Source organism: Myxine glutinosa, unplaced genomic scaffold (assembly GCF_964187855.1).
Source record: "Myxine glutinosa unplaced genomic scaffold, kmMyxGlut1.1 SCAFFOLD_1645, whole genome shotgun sequence".
Taxonomy (NCBI): Eukaryota; Metazoa; Chordata; class Myxini; order Myxiniformes; family Myxinidae; genus Myxine; species Myxine glutinosa.
In genome coordinates this window covers 25,253-51,266 of record NW_027617740.1, presented here as the reverse complement: position 1 = coordinate 51,266, position 26,014 = coordinate 25,253, and the positions used below count along the sequence as shown (strand labels likewise).

General features: G+C 42.7%; 1 protein-coding gene across 1 annotated transcript in view; it reads right to left on the bottom strand.

The window, feature by feature from the left end:
• Nucleotides 1–26,014, bottom strand: part of LOC137412457 (bridge-like lipid transfer protein family member 1) — a gene marked incomplete at both ends in the record, with an annotated part of 87,967 nt that overhangs the window by 44,145 nt on the left and 17,808 nt on the right. Inside the window, 4 exons of the mRNA XM_078769181.1 lie at nt 11,041–11,191; nt 14,689–14,768; nt 15,923–16,116; nt 21,954–22,029. Coding sequence (XP_078625307.1) covers nt 11,041–11,191; nt 14,689–14,768; nt 15,923–16,116; nt 21,954–22,029 — 501 coding nt within the window. The remainder of the gene's footprint in view (nt 1–11,040; nt 11,192–14,688; nt 14,769–15,922; nt 16,117–21,953; nt 22,030–26,014) is intronic.

Genomic DNA, 26,014 nt, shown 5'->3' with positions numbered 1-26,014 from the left:
ATTGAATTAGTTCTTTGCCAAATACTATTAGTTTTAGGCAAAATACAATCTCATTGTAATAAGCGAAAGATTGAGTTAAACATGTAGTATCAAATGTCAATGTTTAGCAAATTAGTAGAAAAGTTCAATTTCAGGTAGAATCTTTAGGGAAAGGTTGTTAGTAATAACTGAATAACCGCAAAGTTCACAGTTGGTTTTGTTACTCTAAGTAAAGTACAAACCTTAAAAATTGAGCTCAGCTGAACTTTTGAAATAAGACAAAGGACAATGATAATGGTCAAGGTATCATTCAGTCATTCTTCACAAAGTATATGAGATAATCCAAGAGAAATGCGTGATAAACATAGTTATATTATTTTCATCTCATTTTATCTTTTATAATTCTGTTACTGAATAGCATGAAGCACGAATCATAAAGGTAAAACAATTGTTTGGAAGGATATACTTAATATTAGGACAAAGTCAAAAATAACAATAACATAATATACATAAGATATACATATCATTTCCAGTCGAGATCAATAACAACACGTACTTTACACCATGGTGTAAACGACATGCCTCCACTTCGTACAGTATTTATTTGTGACGTCATCACTGCATACTCAATTTTTCCTCAACACTGCACTTTGTTGAGTCCTCAAAAATGCACTCACCACTTGTGAAATCGATCGAACAAACGGTTTTCGAGAAAAAGACAAAGAGACATATGTTCTTCGGGGATTTGAGCTTAAAGTCGTTTTGGAAATTTGTCTTGCGATTATGGACCCAGAAAGCAATTCCATGGCTGACGATTGGTATAGGAATGTCTGTTCTGACGCTTAGATACAGAAATTCTACTAATTAATATATCAATTTAAATTTTGGAACATTGAGGGTTAAAAAATAGGAAAAATAGGAATTTCCACCAAAAAATAGGAGATTTATAGGATCCTATTAAAAAGTAGGAATAAATAGGAAAAATAGGAGGGCTGGGACCCCTGTATACATATATACATGTAAATATACATATATACATGTAAATAGACATATATATATATATATATATATATATATATAATTATATATATATATACATACATATACATACAGTCACGTGAAAAAGTAAGTACACCCCATGTAAAGTTTTGACTTTTTCAACATATTTCAACATGCAGCTATTTGATCTTCATTTCAACAATATTGATCGATAAAGGTGATATAATATAACAAATATCATGAAACGTTTACATTTTGTAGTCCATTGTATAATTTAAATAAAAATAAATGCAAATTTCGCATGTGGAAAAAGTAAGTACACCCCCACATTTATCACTCCTTCAAATTCCTAAAATTAGAATCAGGTGCACCAGCTCAGGTGCAAATGATTAGAACATCGTTAGAGAGGATCTTGGAGGAACCTGTCTTATTTAAACCTCAGACATTTAGTTTGGTTTGCTCTTTTTTGTTGAAGTGTGCGGCGTCACCGTGCATAGATCAAAAGAGCTCTCTGATGCCTTCAGAAAGAAGGTTATAGATGCCTACGAGTCTGGGAAGGGATTTAAAAAGATCTCCAAACAATTTGAAATCAATCATTCGACTGTCCGGAAGATCATCCACAAGGGGAGAAGATTCCAAACAACTGCCAACTTGTTCAGGCCAGGCTGCCCCAGCAAGTTCAGCCCGAGAGCAGACCGCAAGATGCTGAAAGAAGTCTCGAAGAACCCCAGAATGTCATCACGGGGCCTCCAGGTAGCTCTTGCCACCGTTGATGTCAAAGTGCACAAGTCTACCATTAGAAACAGGCTGCACAAATTTGATCTGCATGGGAGGTGTGCCAGGAGGAAACCTTTGCTGTCCAAAAAGAACATCAGGGCAAGACTAAAGTTTGCCAATGAACACGTAGGCAAAGACCAGCCCTTCTGAAACAATGTGCTCTGGACAGATGAGTCAAAGGTAGAAATATTTGGCTACAGTAGCAGAAGACATGTTTGGCGAAAACCAAAGACAGCATTTGACCACAATAACCTGATACCAACTGTAAAGCATGGTGGTGGAAATATTATGGTTTGGGGCAGCTTTGCTGCATCAAGGCCTGGGCAGCTCACCATCATAGAATCCACTATGAATTCTTCATTGTACCAGAGGTTGCTTGAGGATAATGTGAGGCCATCTGTCGGTAAGTTGAAGCTCAACCGAAGGTGGATCTTGCAACATGACAATGAGCCTAAACATCTATCTATAATTCCAGCAATCTCTGTGTGTCTGTCTGTGTGTCTGTGTGTCTGTGTGTCTGTGACCGCTGTTTCTCGACAACCACGGGTCCGATATACTTGAAACTTGCCAGGTATATTGCTGGGGACCCGAGGATGTGCCTTTTCAAGGTTTGTAATTAATCGGACAAGTACTTACCGAGCTATGTCCAAAAAACGATTCAACCAATCAGAGAGCAGCGAGCTATCACGTGTGCCGAACGTGGCGATCAGACTCTGCCTCGGACGGCACATTTGACAGCGTATTCATTTATTTCACGTTGGAAAACTATGTTGCCGTTAAACTATGTTTTAAAACGAATTCAAACTGCGATTAAATTAAAACGATTCATCCTAACTGCGATTTGCGAACTTCCGGACAGTGAAGACTGTCCGGCAGCACGCTTTCCGGCAGCCAATCACAGAACGCTTTGTTGCGTAGGCGTGGCCGATGTGAGACGAGCGGAGCTGAGCGCGTTACGAGCTGACCGCCATTACGGTACGTAATTCGATTTCTTATGCGCATTATTTCTCCCAATTCAGTCAGAGCGAAGGGCGGAAGCGAAGAGCGTTGTATTTTTTGTTTACGGGCGTACGGGCGGGGTAGAGCGTACGGGTAGCGTTTTTTTCTTTTTTTTGGCAAGGAACGGGCAACCACGCGTTTGTGCACGCGATGGCGATTGCTTTACCAAACTCCGGAAGCCGTTCGCCTTGGACCAAACCATTGCATGTAAATAGAGGGGGGGGTTCTGTGGTCGTTGCGAATGGACCAAACCATTCATGTAAATAGAGGGGGGGGGTTGTCACTGTACTCGCAAGCCGTTCGCCGTTCGCTTTGGCGTTGCGAATGAACCAAACCATTTCATGTAAATAGAGGGGGGGGATATAATTTTAGATAGATATATAGTACGGGCATATATATAGTACGGGCATGCCCTAGTACCAGTAAATCCACCAAGGAAAGGCTGAAAAGAAAGAAATGGAGGGTTCTGGAATGGCCAAGTCAAAGCCAGGATCTAAATCCCATTAAAATCATCAGCTCATTAAAATCATCCCGTACCCCTTGGCTAATCACTGACAGTCAAAATGGCTGTTAAACAGCTGTGCTATGAAGTGACCATTGAAGGTTCAAGTGACCATCCGTGACCGTTTTGTCTGACAGTGAGGACACTATTGTCCACAAATAAGTTCACACATTTACTACACGCAGTGTTATTGTTGATATTTAAAGGTTTCAAAGGTGGTAAGTTTCTTTTGCGTTTCAGTATATATACATATACAGTGCGTATCAAAAAAAAGGTAATCTGAATTCAAGGGGTTAATATGCAACGGTTATTTAGTTTGACAATTTACATGTGGTTTACCAATTATGAGGAGATCCTCAGCTTTCCATTGATGCCTTTCATGCATCATTGCTGTCACACATGACCGAGTAAATGTTCATTGAAAATGACAAGTTCAAATCGCATTTTTACAAGTTTGGCTAATGTTTGGTTTGGCAAGACAGTTTGAAATGGACGCATTACTTGTCGACTGCCAAGTTGATTATGTAAAATTGTTGAGCTGGTCTGGTAATTGTCGGTTGCATCATCCTTTGTTTAAGATGGGTATTTAAGATGGGCCTACAGTGTGTGGGTTTAGAGACAGTCTGAGTCATTGAAAAGATGGTTGAACTTACGACAACAGCGGACCTTCGTGGTTACAACCTTTCACCAAACTGGAAGTTTGCAGCGAACTCGTGATGCGTTCAGGGAACGTTTCCCAGTCGTGAGCCTCCAGTAGCCAAAACCATCTGGGCGAATGTTAGAAAATACCAAGAGCATGGCACTAGCCTCAACCGCAACAAGGGGAATTCTGGTAGGAGGCGCACTGGGCGATCGGAAATGAACATTGCAGCAGTAAGGCAGCAAGTTTTGGAGCATCCTAGGTATACCAGCGCAAGACGAAATGGGACGGGATTGCCTTCGGCAACATTCAACCGAATCACAAGACTGGACCTCCACCAACATCCATATCGGATTCACATCCAGCATCAACTTACACCATGGGATTTTGCCAGGAGGCTGGTGCTTGACGGATGGTTGATAGCACGTTGCGAAGCAGATGTCAATTTCCTGTGGTATCTCGTTTTTAGCGACGAAGCTGCTTTCGCCATGGACGGCAAGGTCAATACCCATAATGTTCTTGAATATGCACCGACAGGACAACGCCCGGAATTTAATTTTGACACCAATATGAATCGACAAAAGTGGACTGTTTGGTTGGGACTTTGTGGAAGTGGTCAGGTGATCGGACCATTTTTCTTTCAAAGGAATGTCAATGGTAACAGGTATCTGCAGATGATTAATAATGAAGTGTTACCGCAGCTGGAGGAGAAATTTGAGCGACAGTTTCGTGGTGTCTTCAGACATCTCTGGTGGGCCCAAAACGGCGCCCAGGCACATCGTCTTATCGCTGTCCGAGATCGACTGAGGGAACTCTTTGGAGACCGAGTCATCGCCCTCAACCATGCAGTGGAATAGCCGCCAAGATCACCTGACCTCACACCATGTGACTATTTCCTTTGGGGGCATTTAAAGAACAAGGTGTTCATAACTCCTCCCTGTGATCTTGACGAATTGCAGGGCCGTATTCGACATGAAGTGGATGCTTTGCGCAATGACCCGGCTATGGTGAGACGGGCAGTTCAGGGCATGCTCCGCTGCTGTGAGCTTTGTGTTGAAAGGGGAGGTGGACATGTTGAAGGTGTGGGTGCGTAAAGGCCAATCATTCCTGAGAAAAGGTCACATCTGACATTCATTTTGCACCAATTATCCTGACTTGCATCGATTAGCCAAACTTGTAAAAATGCAATTTGAACTTGTCATTTTCAATGAACATGTACTCGGTCATGTGTGACAGCAATGATGCATGGAAGGTATCAATGGAAAGCTGAGGATCTCCTCTTAATTAGTAAATCACATGTAAATTGTCAATATAATTAACCTTTGCATATTAACCCCTTGAATTCGGATTACCTTTTTTTTGATACGCACTGTGTATGTATATATATATATATATATATATATATATATATATATATATATATATATATATATATATATATATATATAAATGGTTTCTAAATTTCAAGCTCATTTCATTTTAAATGCTGGAATAAACCTAATGAGAGGGTGAGGAAGCATAGAAACCTAATGCGGTGGAAACTTCTTTATAGCTTCGCTGCTATCTATACAAACAAGGAAAGAAGGAAAGGAAAAGAAGGAAAGGAAGAAAAGGGGAAGAAAACAGTGAATGAGTTTGCAGAGAGATGGAGAAAAGGAGAAGCAGTTTGGGAAAGGGTACCAAGGGTAAGTTGAAGGGTTGAAGGGTTGAAGGGTTGAAGTGTAAAAGTGGGGCAAAACGGACACTTTTCTACTGTGGGAAGAAATATTAACACCACTTGTCAGGAAAAATAATAATAATAATAAAAGAGTACATTTTGACCTGAAGGACCCCACAGGTATTTGCGGTTATTAATTTATCATGCTTTCGATCACAATCACTCCCCTCTGAGCTGTCTATCTTGTGTTCAAATCTTGACCCAGCTACAAATGGTCATCCAGGAGTTTCACAGGCAGAGCGAGGGACCAATATGTGTGCCGTTCCTCAGATGGAGTTTAAACTCGGCGTCTCATCCACCAGCACTGCTCGTCGGCGGATTTTAAAAATACCATGGTCTATTTCACAAAGAGCAAGCAGGGTTTCGCCACTATCCACACCAAATTACAAATTCCTGCTCTAACCTACTCTGTTGAATATCAGGCTGGGCCATTGGTTTGTAAAAGACTTGGGCCAAACTTTCCCTGGCCGACCCCAAGATAAGGTGGGCATAACTGTGACTGTGAAAGAAAAACAACTTTGGATCATAACAGTTTTCATTGAGAACCATAAAAAAAGTCTCTTACAATAAATAAATAAATAAATAACGACAAAAACTGGGAGCAGCACATATTTGACCATGGCGCCAGTTCTAAATGCTTGGTGATGTTCACGGTAGTTTAACATCCTTAAACACAAACAAAGAAGCTCGTGTAACATCTCCTCTTGATCGGCAGTTTACTTCAGTGAAAAACATTTCAAAATCAGATGCCTGCCTCTCCCTGAGATATCGAATCAAGTCGACACAGATGAGAAGTGAGCATGCTACCATCAGTCATATAAGGAAGGTGGCGTGGATACTTAGCCAGAGTTAATAAGCCATCTACATGAGCAACAAAGAGGGGGACGAAAAAAAAAAACGAAAACAAGGAGCAATCATATATTGCAGACCCTCGCCCAGGACGTGTTTGTGTGGTTTATTTGTGTGCTGTTTATTAGCTGCTGTGTTTGAGTGGTTTATTGACGACATAGATTTATGTTCAAGTCAAATGGATGAAAATTGAGGATTTTAGAAATTCGAAAAGGTTGTTGCCTTTTGGCCAATGTTGATCTCCAAAATAGTTGGTGGTTGAATTCAGTTACCTGATATGTAAATCCTATTCAAATTTCAAGTCAATCGGATGAAAATTGAGGATTTTAGAAAGTTAGAAAAAAACTGGTTGTCCTTTGGCCTATGTGGACATTGTGACCTATGTTGATCTCAAAAATAGTTAGTGGTTGAATTCAGTTCGCTGATATGAAAATCCTATTCAGATTTCAAGTCAATCGGATGAAAATTGAGGATTTTAGAAATTTGAAGCAAGTGGTTGACCTTTGGCCTATGTTGACATTTTGACCTCCAAATTATATAGGATTTTGTCGGACCACTAACTCTACCATTTGGTGAAGTTACGTGAAGATCAGTTGAAAATTGTGACCTGTAGGTAAGTATAAGTGAGCGGACAGACAAACACACAGACAAACACACAAACACACAGACAAACACACAGACAAACACACAGACAAACACAGACAAACACACAGACAAACACACACACACACACACACACACACACACACACACACACACGATCAACATACTTGTCAAAAAAAAAACAAAACTTTTTTTGCCAAGTAATAAAACTATCCAAAATTAGAACACAAGAAAACAATGGTTAAAGTTATCCTCAATAAAAGATTACAAAGCTGACATAATAATAATAATAATTCATTTATTTTGTAGAGCGCTTTTCATGAAGCCCAAAGGCGCTTTGACAGAGTGCAAAACATAATGCATAACAAAACATGAAAACAACAATTGCAAAAAGACAAGAATCAATAGGGAAATATTTAAAGCAAAAGGAGGGAGAAGGAGAAGTGATAGTCAGGGGTTAAATGCTGTGGGTTGAATGTTGAATGCAGTGCTGAACAGGTGGGTCTTGAGTGATGTTTTGAATGTGGTGAGTGAGGAGGAGTCTCTGATGGTGTGAGGTAGTGAGTTCCAGAGGGTGGGAGCAGCGATGGAGAAGGCCCTGTCCCCCCAGGATCTGAATTTGGTCCGGATGGGGGGGGTCAGGAGGTTGGTACCAGCAGAGCGGAGGTTGCGGGTGGGAGTGTGTCTGGAGAGGAGGTCAGCCAGGTAGGATGGGGCCAGGTTATGGAGGGCTTTGTAGGTCAAGAGGAGGATTTTGTACTGGATTCTCTGGGAGATGGGGAGCCAGTGAAGCTTGTAAAGGACGGGGGTGATGTGGTCACGGGTCCGGGAATGGGTGAGTAGACGGGCAGCGGAGTTCTGAATGTATTGGAGTTTATTGGTGATTCTTGAGGGTGAACCATAGAGGAGGCTATTGCAGTAGTCCAGGCGGGAGGTGATGAAGGCGTGGATGAGGGTTTCTGCAGCCGTGGAGGAGAAGGATGAGCGGAGACGGGCGATGTTTTTCAGGTGAAAGCAGGCTGTCTTTGTGATCTGTTTAGTGTATTTGTCGAAGGAGAGGGTTTGGTCAAAGATGACGCCAAGATTCCGGATGAGAGGGGAGGTGGATACTGGGATACCGTCGATGTTGAGGGCAAAGTTATGGGTGGATTTTGTGAGCGTTTTTGGGCCAATGATGATTATTTCAGATTTATCACAGTTAAGTTTGAGGAAGTTGATTTGAAGCCAGGATTTTATTTCAGAGATGCAGTTTGTCAGGATAGAGTGGGTGTCGGTGGAGACGGACTTGGTGGAGATGAAAAGCTGGATGTCATCGGCGAAGCAGTGGAATTGGAGACCATGACGGCGGATCAAGTGACCGAGGGGGGACAGGTAAAGGATGAAGAGGAGGGGGCCAAGAACTGAACCTTGGGGGACACCTTGGGGGAGGGGAGCAGTGGGGGATTTGCAGTTATTGATGGAGATGAACTGGCGTCTGTCAGAGAGGTATGATTTAATCCAAGAGAGGGCAGTGCCGGTAACGTTAAAGGTGGATTCAAGTCGGGTGAGGAGGATGGTGTGATCGATGGTGTCAAAGGCAGCGCTGAGGTCGAGGAGGACGAGAATGTTGAGGTTGCCAGCGTCAGAGGAGAGGAGAAGGTCGTTGGTGATTTTGAGGAGAGCAGTTTCAGTACTGTGGTTGGAGCGGAATCCGGATTGGAATGTTTCATACAGGTTATTGGCAGAGAGGTGATGTTTGAGTTGAGTGGCTACAGCACGTTCCAAAACTTTCGACAGAAAGGGTAGGTTGGAGATGGGTCTGAAGTTGTTTAGGGTGTCAGGGTTTAGACCAGGTCTTTTTAGAATGGGGGTAACAGCAGCAATTTTGAGGGATGGTGGGACGATGCCTGTAGACAGGGAGGAGTTTATTGTTGCAATGATAAGTGGAGAGAGAGCAGGGAGGGAGGCCTTGACAAAGCTGGAGGGGATGGGGTCAAGAGTGCAGGTGGCAGTTTTCATTCCTATGAGGAGTTCAGAGAGGTCAGTAGGGGAGACCGGGGAGAATTGAGACAGGGGAAGGCAGGATAAGGGGGGGCAGGTGGTTGGAGGGGGAGCGGATGCGGCGGTGGTCAAGCTGTTGTAGATGTTGTCAATTTTGCGTTGGAAGAAAGAAAGGAAGGAGATGCAGTTGTCTACTGTGAATGACTGGGTGGTGGTGTCCAGGGGGCGGAGGAGTTTGTTTATTGTCGAGAAGAGTGCTTTTGGGTTTCCGGAGCCAGAGTGGATAATTTGAGAGTAGTAGGCGGAGCGGGCGTGGGAGAGGGCATCTTTGTAGTGTTGTAGGTGGTCCTTGTAGGCTTGGGAGTGAACTGTGAGACCTGTTTTATTGCGGAGTCTTTCAAGTTGGCGAGCACGAGTTTTTATCAGGCGGAGTTCAGGGGTAAACCAGGGAGCAGAATGGGTGAAAGAAACTGTTTTGGTTTTTACAGGCGCAAGCTGGTCAAGGCAGGAGGAGAGAGTGTGGTTGTAGTAGTCAGTGAGGTCGGAAGGGGTGTGGAGGTCAATGAAGGGAGAAGTAGACATTTTTTCAGAGAGGGTGGATGAGAATGAGGTCGGTGAAAGAGCGTTTAGCTTACGGAAGTTGATAGTGCGATAATGTCTTGGTGTTGGGGTGGGGATGTTGATGGTCATAGTGATGGCTAAGTGGTCAGAGAGGGTGAGGTCGGAGCCAGAGAGATGGTGCAAAATTAATCCAGTGGAGCAGACAAGGTCCAAAATGTGACCACGGATATGCGTAGGAAAGTTGACATGTTGAGTGAGGTTAAAGCAGGTGAGTAAATCAGTGAAGTCAGTGGTTATTGTGGAGTCAGTGGAGTCCATGTGGATATTGAAATCACCAAGGAGGAGGATTGAGGGGGAGAGGGAACATAGCTGGGTCAGAAAGTAGGAGAAGTCAGACAGGAATAATGGGTGTGGTTTGGGAGGGCGGTAGACGACAGCCATGACTGACTGCGTGCGACCAGAGAGTTTAAAAGCCAGGTGTTCAAAGGATGAGGATGAGGCGATGGGGATGAGGCTGGTCCTGATGTCTTGACGGTGGATAACGGCAATTCCACCACCTCGGCCCTCCGAGCGTGGTTTATTGACGTAGGAATATCCATTGGGTGTGGTGAGGTTGAGCATGTAGTAGTCCAGTGGTTGTTGCCAGGTTTCGGTGAGACAGAGAAAGTCCAGTTTGTTATCCAGGATGCAGTCGTTGAGGATGAGGCATTTGTTGTTGAGGGACCGGGTGTTGAACAGGGTGAGCTTGATGTTGTTTTGAACAGCGGGGATGAATTCAGGTGATTTAGCCAGGGTTTAGACATTTAGACATACACAAACGCTCTCTCTTCATATGCACACTTTTTTTTTAATCCAAAGTCGAGGCTCATGGAAAAGTTCGTACTCGAACACTGAATAGATCAGGAAGCAACAGGACAAAAGGAACAGCAGAAAGAGAGGGAAAACACTAACAACAGAGCCAAAGGCCAAGACAGAGGGAGGCAGACATACAATGGAGGTGGCGAGGCATGGGGGCCAGAGAGGATACATGGGGTGAACAATATGGATACAGAATGGAACTCTCAGGAAAGAAAACTGGAAATTTGGAAGGAGGGGGATTTGTGTGGAGAGAGCGGCCGTACCCTTCATTGAAAGCCTAAAACATCAGTGCTCTGTAATTCATGGTGGATAACCCTAACCATTATCTTTTCCATTTATATTCTCTTGTGCCACCAACGTAAACTGCTTGTTCCTTGCTGGAATTACTTTGCCACTTCTGTTAGATCGAAAATAGATGCCGAAATGTATGTGCCCACAACAAAAGCAGAACTGGCATATTATAGGAAAGTGATGAGAAGGATCAGTATGTTGTCGGGAAGATCTTCAGTACCTCATCTTGATTAAAGGGAGACAAGTAGGATGAACCAGTGCACAAGTTACCTTTGTACAAGTTACCTTTGTTTGTCAACCCAAGGTCCATAGTTGATATCAGTGGCCTTTCCGCAGACAATGTCAAGGCCCCAGCAAGGTGGAAGGTCCTGCAGCTTGGAACTCTCGCTACTTGTGCTGTCATCTACATCTTCATCCTTCTCGGCTGGCACCAGGCCTTTTAGAGCAAGGATAAAGGGTAGATCGATGTATTTTCATATAAGCAATATTAAAAACGCAATTTCCTTCAAATTGTTTAAGTTCAATGCTAAATCAATACTTTTATGCTATCCTACAAGAGGACAAATGAATAGTTAATTTCCAAGAGTGATGAAACACAAGGACCAAAATTAATGTAACTTACAATACAACAACAACACAGATGTAAAAGATACAACAGATATAACAGATTTTTAACTATCGCATTAAAGGAACACTCCAGGAATTTTGGAAAGGCTTGAATTCAATGATCTTCGTTTCAAAACGTGCATCTGTGAGACTTGTAGAAACAAGTGAATCAATATTATGACAACTTTGGGCATTTCGTACGGACTTGCTGGGTCGCGCCATTACCAGGTCCCGTTTTTGCCAAAGTCATCCATCCTATGCGTCGTAGAAGGCCGCCATATTTGTTAGTGAAAAAGATCAGCCGCTTATTCAGTATCCAGTGTATTCAAAGGATATGCCGCAGCACCTTGCCTATCGCAGTTATAATAACACGGACAATCGGATGAGGAATAAAAGAGAAATAAAAATAGTTTTTTATTCTTTGTCATTTCAACATCCGGATCAGTGGAAGAAATAGTAACACAGCGCCTGAAACTCACTCTAGTTCCCCATGCACTTGATACGAGTGCATTTTGAGAATGATTCTTCTTCAAAAATGTATTCAAAAATTAGTTGTTGGGACTTCAACCGAGAATTACTGAAACCATTGCCCACAAGTTAGTTTTTCCAAGCTTCCGAGAGCACACGAAGCGCACGGAACAGCGCACGAAGATCGGGATATCGAGACCAAGATTGGGCATTGCTAAGTTTGTAATTATATTGTATGAATACATGAAGCAAAAACATGCGTACGGCGTATGTGCAAACAGTGCATTCAGAAAGTATTCAGACCCCTTCACTTTTTTCACATTTTCTTATGTTGCAGCCTTATGCTGAAATCGTTTAAATTCATTTTTTCCCTCACCAATCTACACTCAATAGCCCATAATGACAAAGAGAAAACAGGATTTTAGAAAGTTTTGCAAATTTATGAAAAAGAAAAAACTGAAATATCACATTGACATAAGTATTCATACCCTTTGCGATGACACTTGAAATTTAGCTCAGGTGCCTCCCATTTCTCTTGGTCATCTTTGAGATGTTACTATACCTTGATTGGAGTCCACCTGTGGTAAATTCAATTGATTGGACATGATTTGGAAAGGCACACACCTGTCTATATAAGGTCTCACAGCTGACAATGCATATCAGAGCAAAAACCAAGCCATGAGGTCTGCAGAGCTCAGAGACAGGATTGAGTCGAGGCACAGATCTGGGGAAACATACAAAAAAAATCTCTGCTGCATTGAAGGTTCCCAAGAGCACAGTGGCCTCCATAATTCTTAAATGGAAGAAGTTTGGAACAACCAGGACTCTTCGTAGAGCTGGCCGCCGGGCCAAACTGAGCAATCGGGGAAGAAGGGCCTTGGTAAGAGAGGTGACCAAGAACCCGATGGTCACTCTGGCTGAGCTCCAGAGATCCTGTGTGGAGATGGGAGAAACTTCCAGAAGGACAACCATCACTGCAACACTCCACCGATCTGGGCTTTAAGGCAGAGTCGCCAGACGGAAGCCTCTCCTCAGTGAAAGACACATGAGAGCCCGCTTGGAGTTTGCAAAAAAGCACCTAAAGGACTCTCGGACTGTGAGAAACAAGATTCTGTGGTCTGATGAAACCAAGATTGAACTGTTTGGCTTCCGTCTGGCCACTCTGCCATAAAGCCCAGATCGGTGGAGTGTTGCAGTTTTGGTTCCCCTTCTGGAAGTTTCTCCCATCTCCACACAGGATCTCTGGAGCTCAGTCAGAGTGACCATCGGGTTCTTGGTCACCTCTCTTACCAATGCCCTTCTTCCCCGATTGCTCAGTTTGGCCGGGCGGCCAGCTCTAGGAGAGTCCTGGTTGTTCCAAACTTCTTCCATTTAACAATTATGGAGGCCAATGTGCTCTTGGGAACCTTCAATGCAGCAGAGATTTTTTTTGTATGTTTCCCCAGATCTGTGCCTCGACACAATCCTGTCTGAGCTCTGCAGGCAGCTCCTTCGACCTCATGGCTTGGTTTTTGCTCTGATATGCATTGTCAGCTGTGAGACCTCATATAGACAGGTGTGTGCCTTTCCAAATCATGTCCAATCAATTGAATTTACCACAGGTGGACTCCAATCAAGATGTAGAAACATCTCAAAGATGATCAAGAGAAATGGGAGGCACCTGAGCTAAATTTCAAGTGTCATAGCAAAGGGTCTGAATACTTATGTAAATGTGATATTTCAGTTTTTTCTTTTTAATAAATCTGCAAAACTTTCTAAAATCCTGTTTTCTCTTTGTCATTATGGGGTATAGAGCATAGATTGATGAGGGAAAAAATGAATTTAAACGATTTCAGCATAAGGCTGCAACATAACAAAATGTGAAAAAAGTGAAGGGGTCTGAATACTTTCTGAATGTACTGTCGATAATATATCGTGGTTGTACACCTGCGATCATTGCAATTGCACTCTGTCATGGACTAACACCCACGCCTAAGGCCTGCAGATCTGTGCTGCTTTAATTGCGGTGGAGTCAGGCCAGATGTCCAGCCAATGGGTGTAAAGCAGTGGGTTCGAGTCAGGGCAGCTGAAAACTAACCCATCCATAAGACGTATGTGATATTTTCTAAGTTCAAAAAGGGCATAACTCCATGAAAAATTGGTGAAACGCCCCAAACCTCAAACTTGCTCTGTAACTGGTCATAATAAGGCCATGTACCAAATTTCAGTTGAATATGTTAAAGGGTATGGAAAACAAGTCTGGAAAACCACAGGTGGGACAGACAGGTGGACAGACAGGTGGCCAGACGAAGAGAAAATCTCCAGGTAGGGGACTAATTAGTGCCCTCTCACTCACATTTAAAAGGGTTAATATGAAATTCACGTCTTTACAGGTTGCATAATGGGAACATGTCAGACGCCCAAAAGACCAAATAGAAATGTAGAAAATAAAATAATACTTTGCGATACGTTTGTACACATATTATCAAAGCTTTGTAGATCTAAAACCAATAAAAGGTTGGGTTGGCCTGTTTAGCACTGTTTTTAGGACCGATGGCTTCTGATGCTCAGAATCAAGGTTCAAATCCCATATACTGCACGTTTGTCCATCTTCTACCAATTTAACTCAGGTTGTCTCACACAGACATCTATTGATGTCTCTATCCTGAATGTGATTTGTGTAAAAGCTCCATTACGAGCCAAGATCAATGTAATATATATATATATATAATTTTAAAAGGTGTAGTGCAACCACAGCAGACCTACCATGGTCCATCCCTAACATATTCCATCTGAATGCCATTTAAAAAGTACAATAATGTGCCGTACGAAACAAGGTTGCCAAAACTGCATTATCAGTCACAGCAAAGGCAATCTCACCTGGCTGGTCCTGATAATAGTAGATATCAACGTCATTGGATTGAAGAACAACAAATCCTTCACCCATAAGCCTCGGTGGCCTGGAAGGTTTCAGTGAAGAGAAGGGGGTGTGGAGTCGGAATCAAATTGAAAAGATTTATGAGAAAGGGTCATGAGGGGAAGGGAGAGGAAGGAGGGAAGAGGGGTTCTGAGACAAAATATCACGTTACAAGAAGCATACTTTGAGTAAAATGAAAAACAAAAGAACGATGGTGACGCACTTATCAACTCCTTCACAAAGGGTGAACAACAGCAGAGGCTGTAAAAATGCACGGAGCATCCAGAACCTCATTTGGTGCATATCCACTGCTTACAAGGTAGTAAACGGTAGTAACAATTCCACCACTTAAAGTAGTCAGAAATGATGTAGTTATACGAGGACAATTTGCATTACTCTATACACAGGAAGTATTTGTAAAAGCTTTCATTTCACAAGGGCAGTATTGCCATTGGATATTTAAAAAAACATCAGAGGCAAATTGATGAAGTGAACGAAACCCCAGGAGGCCGATAACAGTAAAAGGAAAATGCTTATGCAACGAGTACCTTCAAAGATTTGTTAATTTATTTTGTGATGCAACATGCCACTTAGTATTTTCCACAACAACAAATACAGTAATGGAAACTAAATGCATCACACTTTTGTTATGATTTAAATAAAACTGAATACTTTATGGTTAAAGAATACAGCCCCATTTACAATGACTGCCGGTCTTCCGTCCTCGTTCTTTCGTACATCTTGATATCCGGGATTATTAGATTTGCAGCACGGAACCAGGATGGAACACGTAGAAACGTATATTGCATAAATCCGAGCTCGCGAATGTTTACTTCAGTTGCAATGTGTGGCGCTTGTGTAATCATCTCGTTTAGCGGGTGTCAGAAGGGGCCTGAAGTAGATCCTTCAATTTACCGGGAGCACGTTTTGACATTTTGATGATTTGATGCAAGCGCTCATCTCATGACTTTGTTCCGACGGCCGTTTTAAGAATAGACATCGAACAATGGACAACCTCCGATTGTAGTGGGCAGAAATGCTCTGCCATCTGCCAAATGCATCTTGAAAGAAGCACAGCCACACATTCCGGGGATGCGACAAGAATGTTACTCTATTACATTACGCTGGTTTCCATGACAACACTAAAGGGAGGACATTTGTAAGGAAGCAAAGGAAGGCACAGTGACGGTGACTCACTCGTCTTGATGAACGCCTGCGTAGCGTGGGCTGTTGACCAACATCACACGGACGTTCTCCAGCTTGCCTTTCAGGATGTGCATGTACAGGTCAAGACGGCTCGAAGGTGGCTTGGTGGCATAAGTGAGCAGAGCGTCTTCAAAGTTGATGGACAACGTTTGAGGCATCAGTCGGTTTCCAAACACCAATCGGCCCTACATAAAAAGGCTTTTTTCAGAAGAAAAAAATAGAATAGCAGATAAGCACACCTTTTGAGGGAGAGAGCATAAGGTGACACTGTTAAAGCGTCAGAGGTTTGATTCATAAAGCTTGGGCCTGCTGGTTTAGGGATCCCCTCCAAGCCCACATCTCATATGATGCTGGGCCCAGGTTATAATCCCATTTATACCATGTTGATTCATTCAATCTTCTCGTACTCTTTCGATTATTCTCCTGTAGGTTCACATTCACAATGAGGAGCATTCACAAGGGTATCCAAATGAGGTACTCACAATTAATCTAAGAATTGCCGATTTGTTTTTCGAAATACAAGTATTGTTATATATCATTAGTAAGGAAATATACTTATTCAGATTCATATCTGCTTGTGCCTTGAAAAATAAAAAGGTTGGGTTTACTCGGAATATTTAATCTTGCTCCGAGAACATCGGAACATCCCTCGTACGTACAAGTTTCACCATAAGCCTAAAATCGTCATTTGAAAAATACCAATAAAACTAGAGTGATGTGACTATGTCGCCAATATGCCTCTGCGTAGTTCCTGCCCGTGACAATGGGTAGATGCCCTCATTCACTGTCCTAAAAATGAACAAATTTGGTTTGAATCCCTTCAGCTGTTTTGAAGTTTCACATTTTTACCACAGGACAGGTTTCACATCGATCGGTGAAGCATTTTCGGAGAAGGGATTTTTAAAAAATATCGGCTTTCAAGCTAAATGGCTACCAAACCACATGACATATGACATGACATCAAAAATGTACACTCTGCATATGTATGGGTAGGGGATCACGTTTGTGAAGTTTGGTGTTGATTGGATAAGGTTTGTTTTTCTATCCAATATGGCTGCCAAACCATGTGACCTGTGATATCAATTTAATATTTCAATACAAATGGGTCGGAGATCATATGCATGCAATTTCAGATTTTTAGGATAAGGAATTCGATTGAAACATTTATGGCTGGTACACCACTTCACCGATGATGTCATCATTATCATCATTTTGTTCCCCATTGAGACATTGGGACGACAATATGCCAAGGTTCAAATTTTTCCAATCAGCGGTTTCAGAGAAAAATATTTTTTATTACTTGCGTTTAATCCAGGATGGCTGGCATACCACATCACCAATGACATCACAATTATCATAAAAACATTCTGCATGGGTTTCATTGTTACCCTGAAAGTTTAGTCGCAATCGGACATGTGGTTGCTGAGAAAAAAGGGGTTTAGCCCATATGGACGAACGGACGTATGGAAGGACAACCCGAAAACATAATGCCTCCGGCCACCTTTGGGGACGGAGGCATAGTAAAAAGGAACCAAACAACAAATCGTGTAATGCCAGATCAACGAAGACTAATTTTGGAGACGTCTATGTACTCCAAACTGGGGCACTCGCTTATAATATTGTGAAAATGCTCCAAGATTTAATAAGACGTGTCACAGGTCAAAGTGCAGTGGCATGAAAAAAATTCACCTTCCTTCACCTGAGTGTTCTTTGGTCGTTATAGCTGCATACTCAAACCTTTATCCCTTAATAAATCGGTGTATGACTTAATAAATCGGTACATTTTTCATCAACTTTGCTTTCCTTCACATTGGGAAGAAACGTGCACGATTTCACCATCCCCCTCCTTACAGTTTGAGTTATTATTGGAAAACCCCATACGCTAACCAAAGTCCATGAGTATGTACGCTTGTACAATTGCACCAAAATTCACTTCATTCTTCTTTGCCCCGGGCTGAAGCCATGTGCAAAATTCCCGCTTCGTTTAACTCGACTTATTGTGTGGACAAAAAATGGAGACAAACTTTTGAAAGATGTGTAACTTGGGGAGATTTCCCATTTGAAAAAAGTCTCACCAATAACCCCAAGGTCAACAATAACCAAGGTTTATTTATTCTTTTTTTTGATACATAGTCAAGGCTCATGGGAGAGCAGTAGTGAATGGAACAAGGCGGGACGGAGCAGTTGGGAGGGGGGGAGAGGAAACACTAATGTAAGAGCAAAGTTGAAGGCTAAGATACAGGTGGAATTGGACAAACTCTGGGAGGGGGAGCAGCTTGGGAGAAGAGGGTGAGGGGAGGGGAGAGACAGGGGTGGTGGAGAGAAATGGGTGGGGGAGAGCCAGAGGAATGGGGGAGAGACAGAGAAGGGTGGGGGAGGGAGAGAGAGGAGGGAGGGCAGAGAGTGAGCATGGGGTGGGGGGGAGGAGGGAGGGGAGAGAGAATGGGGGGGGGGAGGCACCATGAGGGGAGAATGGAAGGGAGAGCGAGCGGAGAAGGAGAATATGGAGAACAGAGAAGTAGGAAAAGCAGCATGAGGGGAGGGGAATGGAAGGCAGCATGAGTGAAGAGGAAGCAAAGACAGTGTGATGGGAGGGGAAGGGAAGGCAGCATGAGGAGAGGAGAAGGGAAGGAAGTGTGAGGGGAGGGGAATGGAAGGCAGCATGAGCGAAGGGAATGCAGCGTGAGTGGAAAAGGGAAGGCAGCATGAGAGAAGTGTAAGCGAAGGCAGCATGAGGAGAGGGGAAGCGAAGGCAGCATGAGGAGAGGAGAAGCAAAGGCAGCCTGAGAAGAGGGGAGGGGAAGGTGGCATGTGGGGAGGGGAAGGGAGAGTGAGGAGCAGAGAAAGGAAGGCAGCGTGAGAGGGGAGGGAATGCAGCACGAGGGTGGCGGAATGGAATGAAAGGCAGCGTGAGCGGATAAGAGAATGCAGTGTGAGTGGAGGAGGAAAGGCAGCGTGAGAAAAGGGAAAGGGAAGGAGCATGCGAGAAATGTAAGGGAATGCAGCACCAAAGAATATGGAGGTTTGGAAACTTAACAACAGGTGCAAAATAACTCCCACCCCACCTCTGCCCCTCCCTTTTGGATTCCCACCCCTGGAGCACATACAATTATTGTTTTGCAAATGATAATGCATTACAGTGCAGTATTGAGGTGTACGAACCCCCCTTTTTGTAATGGTGCAATCCACACTTTTAATTGGGAAACAGGTAATCTGGGTAGAGTCTGGGTGGTATGATAAATCTTCCACTTCTTAATGTTGGATTTAACCCTACTCAAAGAGGTGATGAGCGACTTTGAAATCTTCTTATAACCCTCTCCTCAACGGTGCTTCTTCACCACTTTATGTCTGACCTCTTTGGAAAGCTCCTTGGTCTTCATGTTTGCCTTCTTGGTTGACCAATGGGGTTGCACCTTAAAACTTGTGGACTTAAATAAGTGGAGAAGCTAAATTTTCAAGTTAAACCACTGATTACATGCAGGTGAAACCTATTGCACTATTTTGTAAACTTTCAAACAAATAATTTGCTCCGGAAGTGATTTCGGGTTAATTAGGCATCGGGTTTGAATACTTATGCAACTGAGATTCATCTGATTTTCTTTGTTAACCTAATATATTCACATTTTATCTGCATTGTTTTTGTTTTATCACTTTGGAGTTGTTTGTGAAGACAATCTATTAAGTTTGATTTGAAACCACCATGAAACTAGAAAGACACTCATAGAGCACATAGTCTCACCTCATGTGTTCGTTCATTCTGAACAAAAATACCATTGTTAACTGAATATGCTATGATTATGGCCCACCGCTAATGTGGCCCATATACCCATATCATCCATGCACCCTATTATGTCACATCGTTTATTGGCATGGGTTATGAATGTCATAAATTTAATTCTTCTTCACCCACAATGGGTCATAGATCAGATATATGGAGTTTCAGATTTTACAGATAAAGAATTCAATTCAACCAATTATGGCTGGAATACCACTTTACCTATGACATCATCATTATCCTAAATACCCATGTGGAGTTGATGACATATGCCAAGTTTCAATTTTTTTCATTGAGTGGTTTCAGACAAAATGATGCCCATCTTATTTCCTTTTTTTTTTTTTGTATACAGGATCGAGGCTCGTGAAAGAGCTAACATTTATCACACAAAAAAAAAATCAAACAGACACTCAAAGTATAAAATAAGGGGAGCGGTAGACAAGATGGGGAGAGAAGGGGAAGCACACAAACACAACATTTGAGAGCAGGGACATCGGGAGATCTGTAGGAGGGAGTCCCTGCTTGGGGGGAGGAGGCGTGTGAATGGGGGGAGGGGCAGGGTGGGAGAAGTATAAAACACAAGGACACTGCAAGGACTTCCAGGAAGGAAGTTGGTATTTCAAAAAAGTGAATCTGGGGTGAAATTAGTGGGGGCAGAAAAGATCAAGGTTTTGGATGGGGGAAGATAAGAGATGGTGGTGAACAGCTGTTTTAAAGACCTGGAGGGAGGAGTGGGATTGAAGAGAGTGAGGGCATTTGTTCCAGAGGTAGGAGAAAAGAGGAATGAAGGAGTGAAGGTGAGCAGAGAGTCTTGATTTTGGCAGTTTAACCATAAGAGGGTTGCAGGCAGATCTTGTGCGACCTGTAGGAATATTTGGGGGACAGAGCCCAGAGAGAGCTGGGGGAGCAAGGCCGGAGAGGAGTCGGTAGAAGACAGAAAGACCACCAACCTGCCTGCGGTGAGAAAGTGAAAGGCCCTCTGAGTTAGCTTCATCGAATAAAAAGCTACCATATGGCTGACATATGGTGGCCTTGAACCAGATATGGCTGCCATACAATGTGACCTATGATATCAGAATTAGGAATAAAATATTTTCCATGGGGAGTCCCTCCTATGTTTAAAGTTTCACATAAATCGGACAAGCAGTTACAGAGAAAACAATTTTTAAAGCAAAAATATATAGACGCAGAGACAGACAGACACACAGACAGGCATTGCAATAGTCTCACGACCAATAAGCTCGGGACGAGACCAATAAGCTCAGGTGGCATGAAAATGTGAAAATTTTGGAAGGGGTGAATACTTTTACAGGCCATTGTAGTGTAGGTAGTTTCACCAGAAGGGGGTTGATGGTGGACCGTGTGTGTCCTGTAGAAAAGGGGGTGGAGGTGGGGGGTTGGGTCAAAGCACGGAGAGAAAGAGAGAGCAGAGGCTGCAAGACCAGAAAGGAGGTGGTAGAAGACAGAGACCACCAACCTGTCTATGATGTGTTTGCATAAGCTTGTCCCCTTAATTTTCATCGGATGAGGGGAAGGTGGTGAAATAATCAAATAATATGGCAAAACAGCAAGTTTAAAAAAAACTCTGGTTAACATTAAATCCCAGTGACGAGTTTATGACATGACTCCAAAGCCGCAAGCCATCTCCAATAGGAATCTCCTCCAATAGGAATCCAATAGGAATCTCCATCTCCAAGCCATCGCCATCTCATCTCCTCTTTTCCTGGGTCATTCTTTCCTTTGCTCATTCTGTCCAAACGTCGCCCCTCCGTTACTCGCTCTTCCACGAGCCTTGATCTTATATACAAAAAAATTAAAAATAAAAAGGATTTTCTCAAGCTAATATTTGATGTACAATCATACTACTTACACAGTCTGTCATAGCAATGTTTTAATATGATAAACACTGCCAAGTTTGAGTGGATTGACGAAAAAAGATGCGATCCATTTCACCATGCGAAGTTTATGGCATTTTGGTTTGATGTGCACAGACACTGGCACGGAAAATCTTGTGTCACGTCGGGACAGCGATTGGAAAAGGGCAAGACAGAATATTTTCATTCCAAAGAACCTCCAATTCAGTGTGAATGCTTATACCAATGCGTCACACCAGAACATGCGAATTTGCATTTATAAAATTACATTTATAACCGCACAACATCCGACACAAAAGTCACAAACATTTTCCACTTGGACAATACTTTTTGCAGCATATGTTAGTGCAGAAATCTTCGGGACAAGACTTACTGTGTTTATGTCGACTTTGATCACTGGAATCAGCGATCTCCAAGACGATGCTGGATTCAGATCTTCCGAAACTACTCTATTTAAAAAAAAACAAAAAAAACATGAATAATAATAATAATAAAACAAACATTAAATATTACCATTCTCTGCAAACAACGCACTCCATCATCCTCGATCTGGCTAAATGGTTATAAATAATTAAGGCCAAAATTAGAATAAGTCTTCAAATAATCCTTGGACTCGTCAATCGGTCACGTTTTGAATATATTTGTGATGTAAAAGGACAATTAATGTCATCATTGAATAAATTAATATAAAAAAAAACTTGTTTTTAACATAATCACCACTATTTCAAACATTACATCACAACCTATTGGTTTGGATGCGCCCAACCAATCACATGTCGGAAGATAAACAGAGTCAAGTCCGGTTGCACTTGTATTGGCTGAGGGACGGCAAGGCAGCTCATCAGCGAGCTTTCTGGTGATGGATTTAGTCCCCTGTGGAGTTGAATCATGATGGAGCTCCACCACAGAGTGCTGAACAACATCCTTCAGATGGGGATGCAAAGTCAGCTGACCTATATACAGTATCTCGATAGAAGCTAGCCAGTTTGAGCCGGTATTCTCACCACATAAACTGTCTAACTGGGATGAATGAATGAATGATCATTTTAAGGCCATTTTCCCGGCTAGAGCGGGGGTTAGCCTTGCGGGCCCCATGACAATCATGGTTCCCTGTTTGAGGCAATGTTTTTATGGCCAGATGCCCTTCCTGACGCCAACCCTTAGTCACCTCTTACGACACGCAGGGATACGGTGTACCTATTCTAAACCTGGGTACACACCCGGGATCATTCATCCCAGCAAGCTGGTACTCAATTTGCCGACCTCGGATGGATGACAGGCTGAGTCAACCCCCTGGCGTTAATTCAGCGATCGACCGGGATTCGAACCCAGGATCCTCGGATCCCAAGCCTGGACCCTAACCGCTAAGCCAACACCTCTCTAACTGGGATGTAATTTAATAATAAAAAGGAATGTGGGTGTTAAATTAATAATAATAATAATAATAATAATTCATTTATTTTGTATAGCGCTTTTCCAGAAGCCCAAAGGCGCTTTGACAGAGTGGAAAACATAATGCATAACAATACATGAAAACAACAATTGCAAAAAGACAAGAATCAATAGGGAAATATTTAAAGCAAAAGGAGGGAGAAGGAGAAGAGATAGTCAGGGGTTAGATGCTGTGGGTTGAATGTTGAATGCAGTGTTGAACAGGTGGGTCTTTAGTGATGTTTTGAATGTGGTGAGTGAGGAGGAGTCTCTGATGGTGTGAGGTAGTGAGTTCCAGAGGGTGGGAGCAGCGATGGAGAAGGCCCTGTCCCCCCAGGATCTGAATTTGGTCCGGATGGAGGGGGTCAGGAGGTTGGTACCAGCAGAGCGGAGGTTGCGGGTGGGAGTGTGTAATAGTGAGAACGAGGTTAGTGTCATATAAAAATCGGGAAAGAGATAAAGTTAATGCAGTGTAGATATGGCAAGGTGACGGACGATGGGCCAAACGACCTCCTTTACAAAGTTTATTTGCATGTCCTCGCAACCAGCAATTCCTTAATTGTATGTGTTCATAGTGTATAGAAACAAACGTAAATGCCATACAAGGTCAGAAGAGCATTGGCAAATCTTCCAGGACAGTGGTAATCACCTCTCCCAAACAGTCCAAAATAAACCTAACCCCAGGTGCAACCGAGTGCAGCCCCACCTAACATTCCCATAAAAAATTTCTGACAATCATTAACATTTTCAATTTGCTGGTCAGGATGATGATCGGAATGTCCAATTTCTGATGGTAATTTCCAATTTCCACGTCAGGCATGGTCAGAAAAAAACGAAAATAAAATAATAATAAATATTAAAATGCATTTTTCTCTTTTAAAAAAAAAGCAAAAAAAAGAAAGATTACCAAGCCGGAAGCAAACTATATGACAAACGCCTAGTTAAAGTAATCGGCGCCAGTTACGTTTGAAAGCAATGGAACAATCAGCTCTCAAACAGCCACAATGTTAACAGATTGCAAAGTGACAGATCAACGTAACGGACAAGGAAACTGTTACCAAATTAAACCCAGAAATCAGAGCGTGTGTGCAGAGGTCAGAGTTATTGCCCGTCCCACAATCGATTTGAAGAAAGCAAAATCACGACGATCAGAAACCATTTGTCTGGAAAGGCAATACCCCTGGTGATGGCATTCGCCCTAAATTGGGAGAATTTTTTTTTGTTTAGCCATCTGGCAGAAGCCCCAGGTGAAAATATACTGCACAAAATGTTTGGCATGCCACTTTGCTTCCTTTTCTATGACTGCGCCGCAAACCGTACACTAGAGAGGTTCCTATACATGCAAATTATCAGAGATTTTTGGTTCACGAGTTATCAAGTGACCACTATATTCGTCATGTGTGTGCGTCTGTTTGTGTGTGTGTGTCTGTCTGTCTGTCTGTCTGCAGCATAACTACCCGATGATATCATCCGATCTTGATGAAACTTGGGTGGAAGGTTGATATCATGATCTAGTTGTGTCCTGCCGAGAGTGGGCGTATTGTGCCCATTGTGGGCGGAGTCACGCCCAAAAAGTCACGCCACGCCCAAAAAAGATGTCTTTTTAGCGGGTAATCGAGTTCAAGCTACATCTTCTCCGAGGGGTTTGGTGGAATCTGACAGGGGTTTCGATATTTGGTTAGGCCAATGTCATGTGTCCAGCCCCACGGAGCTCGATTTTTTTTCTTTTCTTTTTTCATTTTCTTTTTTTTTTCACTTCATTTTTCACCGAATTTTCGGTATTGTGTAGCTAACTAACCTCATAACTGATTATACATTATTTTCTATCTCATTTCAAGGTCAGTAACCTTCGTTTTGACATTTCCGGGCCTGGCCTGTCCTGTTTCGGTTATAGTCCGTCCTTTGTCATTGAATACCGCTCGCTCGTGAACCATCGTCGTCTCCTGACTTGTTTTTTTTTTTTTTTTTTTTTGGGATACAATATCGAGGCTCGTGTAAGAGCTAACATCAACCACAAAAAAAAAAACTGACACAAAACATACAATAAAAAATCTCTCGCGAGATCTTGGAGACGGTGGCAGGGGTTTTCGACAGTCCACATGGTCTCCACGTTTTTCAAAGTTAAGTCTGTTCACAATTGTATTTTGTCGTAACTGTATTTATCTTTCGGTGTGTGAACTTATAGTGTGCACCTTGGAAGTTTCTCGGTGTTTATCTTTCATAAATTAATCGTTTGTTTGCCGCGTCGCGAGCAAGGCCTTGCAGCCTCAGGCTTCCCCCGTCGAAGGTTGTTCCTTCTTTCGCTGTTTTGCTAGCTTTTTTGATTTCGCCTTCTCCACAAAGCTTCACCAAACATCTACTATTTGTCTAACGTTGTAACCCCCACACCCCCCCCCCCAAAAAACAAACAAAAAAACAAACAAACAAAAAACTTTTATTTCCCTTTCTCCTCGTGTGCTTTTGCCTCTGCCCACGTGCGCTGTCTCGCCCCGCCCCCATTTTCCCCTTGCCTTCCACCTTTTGCCCTGTTCAAGTGACTCGTGGTCGTCGCTCTAGGCTTCCTCTCCCCATTGGTATTTTTGTGAATATAACATTGTTCTTCACAGTTCTGTTTAAATATGTTTCAACTATCCCCTTCAGTGTTTTATTCAGTGGTTTATTACAACACGCTGTTTTTCTTCTTATTTAAAAGGCTCCTTTCAATTTCCTCTTCAACTCATTCCATTTCAAAAAAATATTCAATCTCTTATGATTCCAAATCACTCCATGCTCTAAATTCTCATTCATTCCATCCCTCCTCCATCGTTCTTAAACAAATCGCTATCTTGAAAATCACAACAAACCCAATTTGTTATATATGTTCATCTTTCATTAATCATCCACTTTCTAAACTCCCCCCTTGCCCCTCCCCTTCAAATCTCCCCCCCAACCATCCCTCCCAAATTCTCCCTCCTCCCACCTCCTTCTCAAAGCTGCCTCCTCCCCACTTCGTCTCCCTCCTAT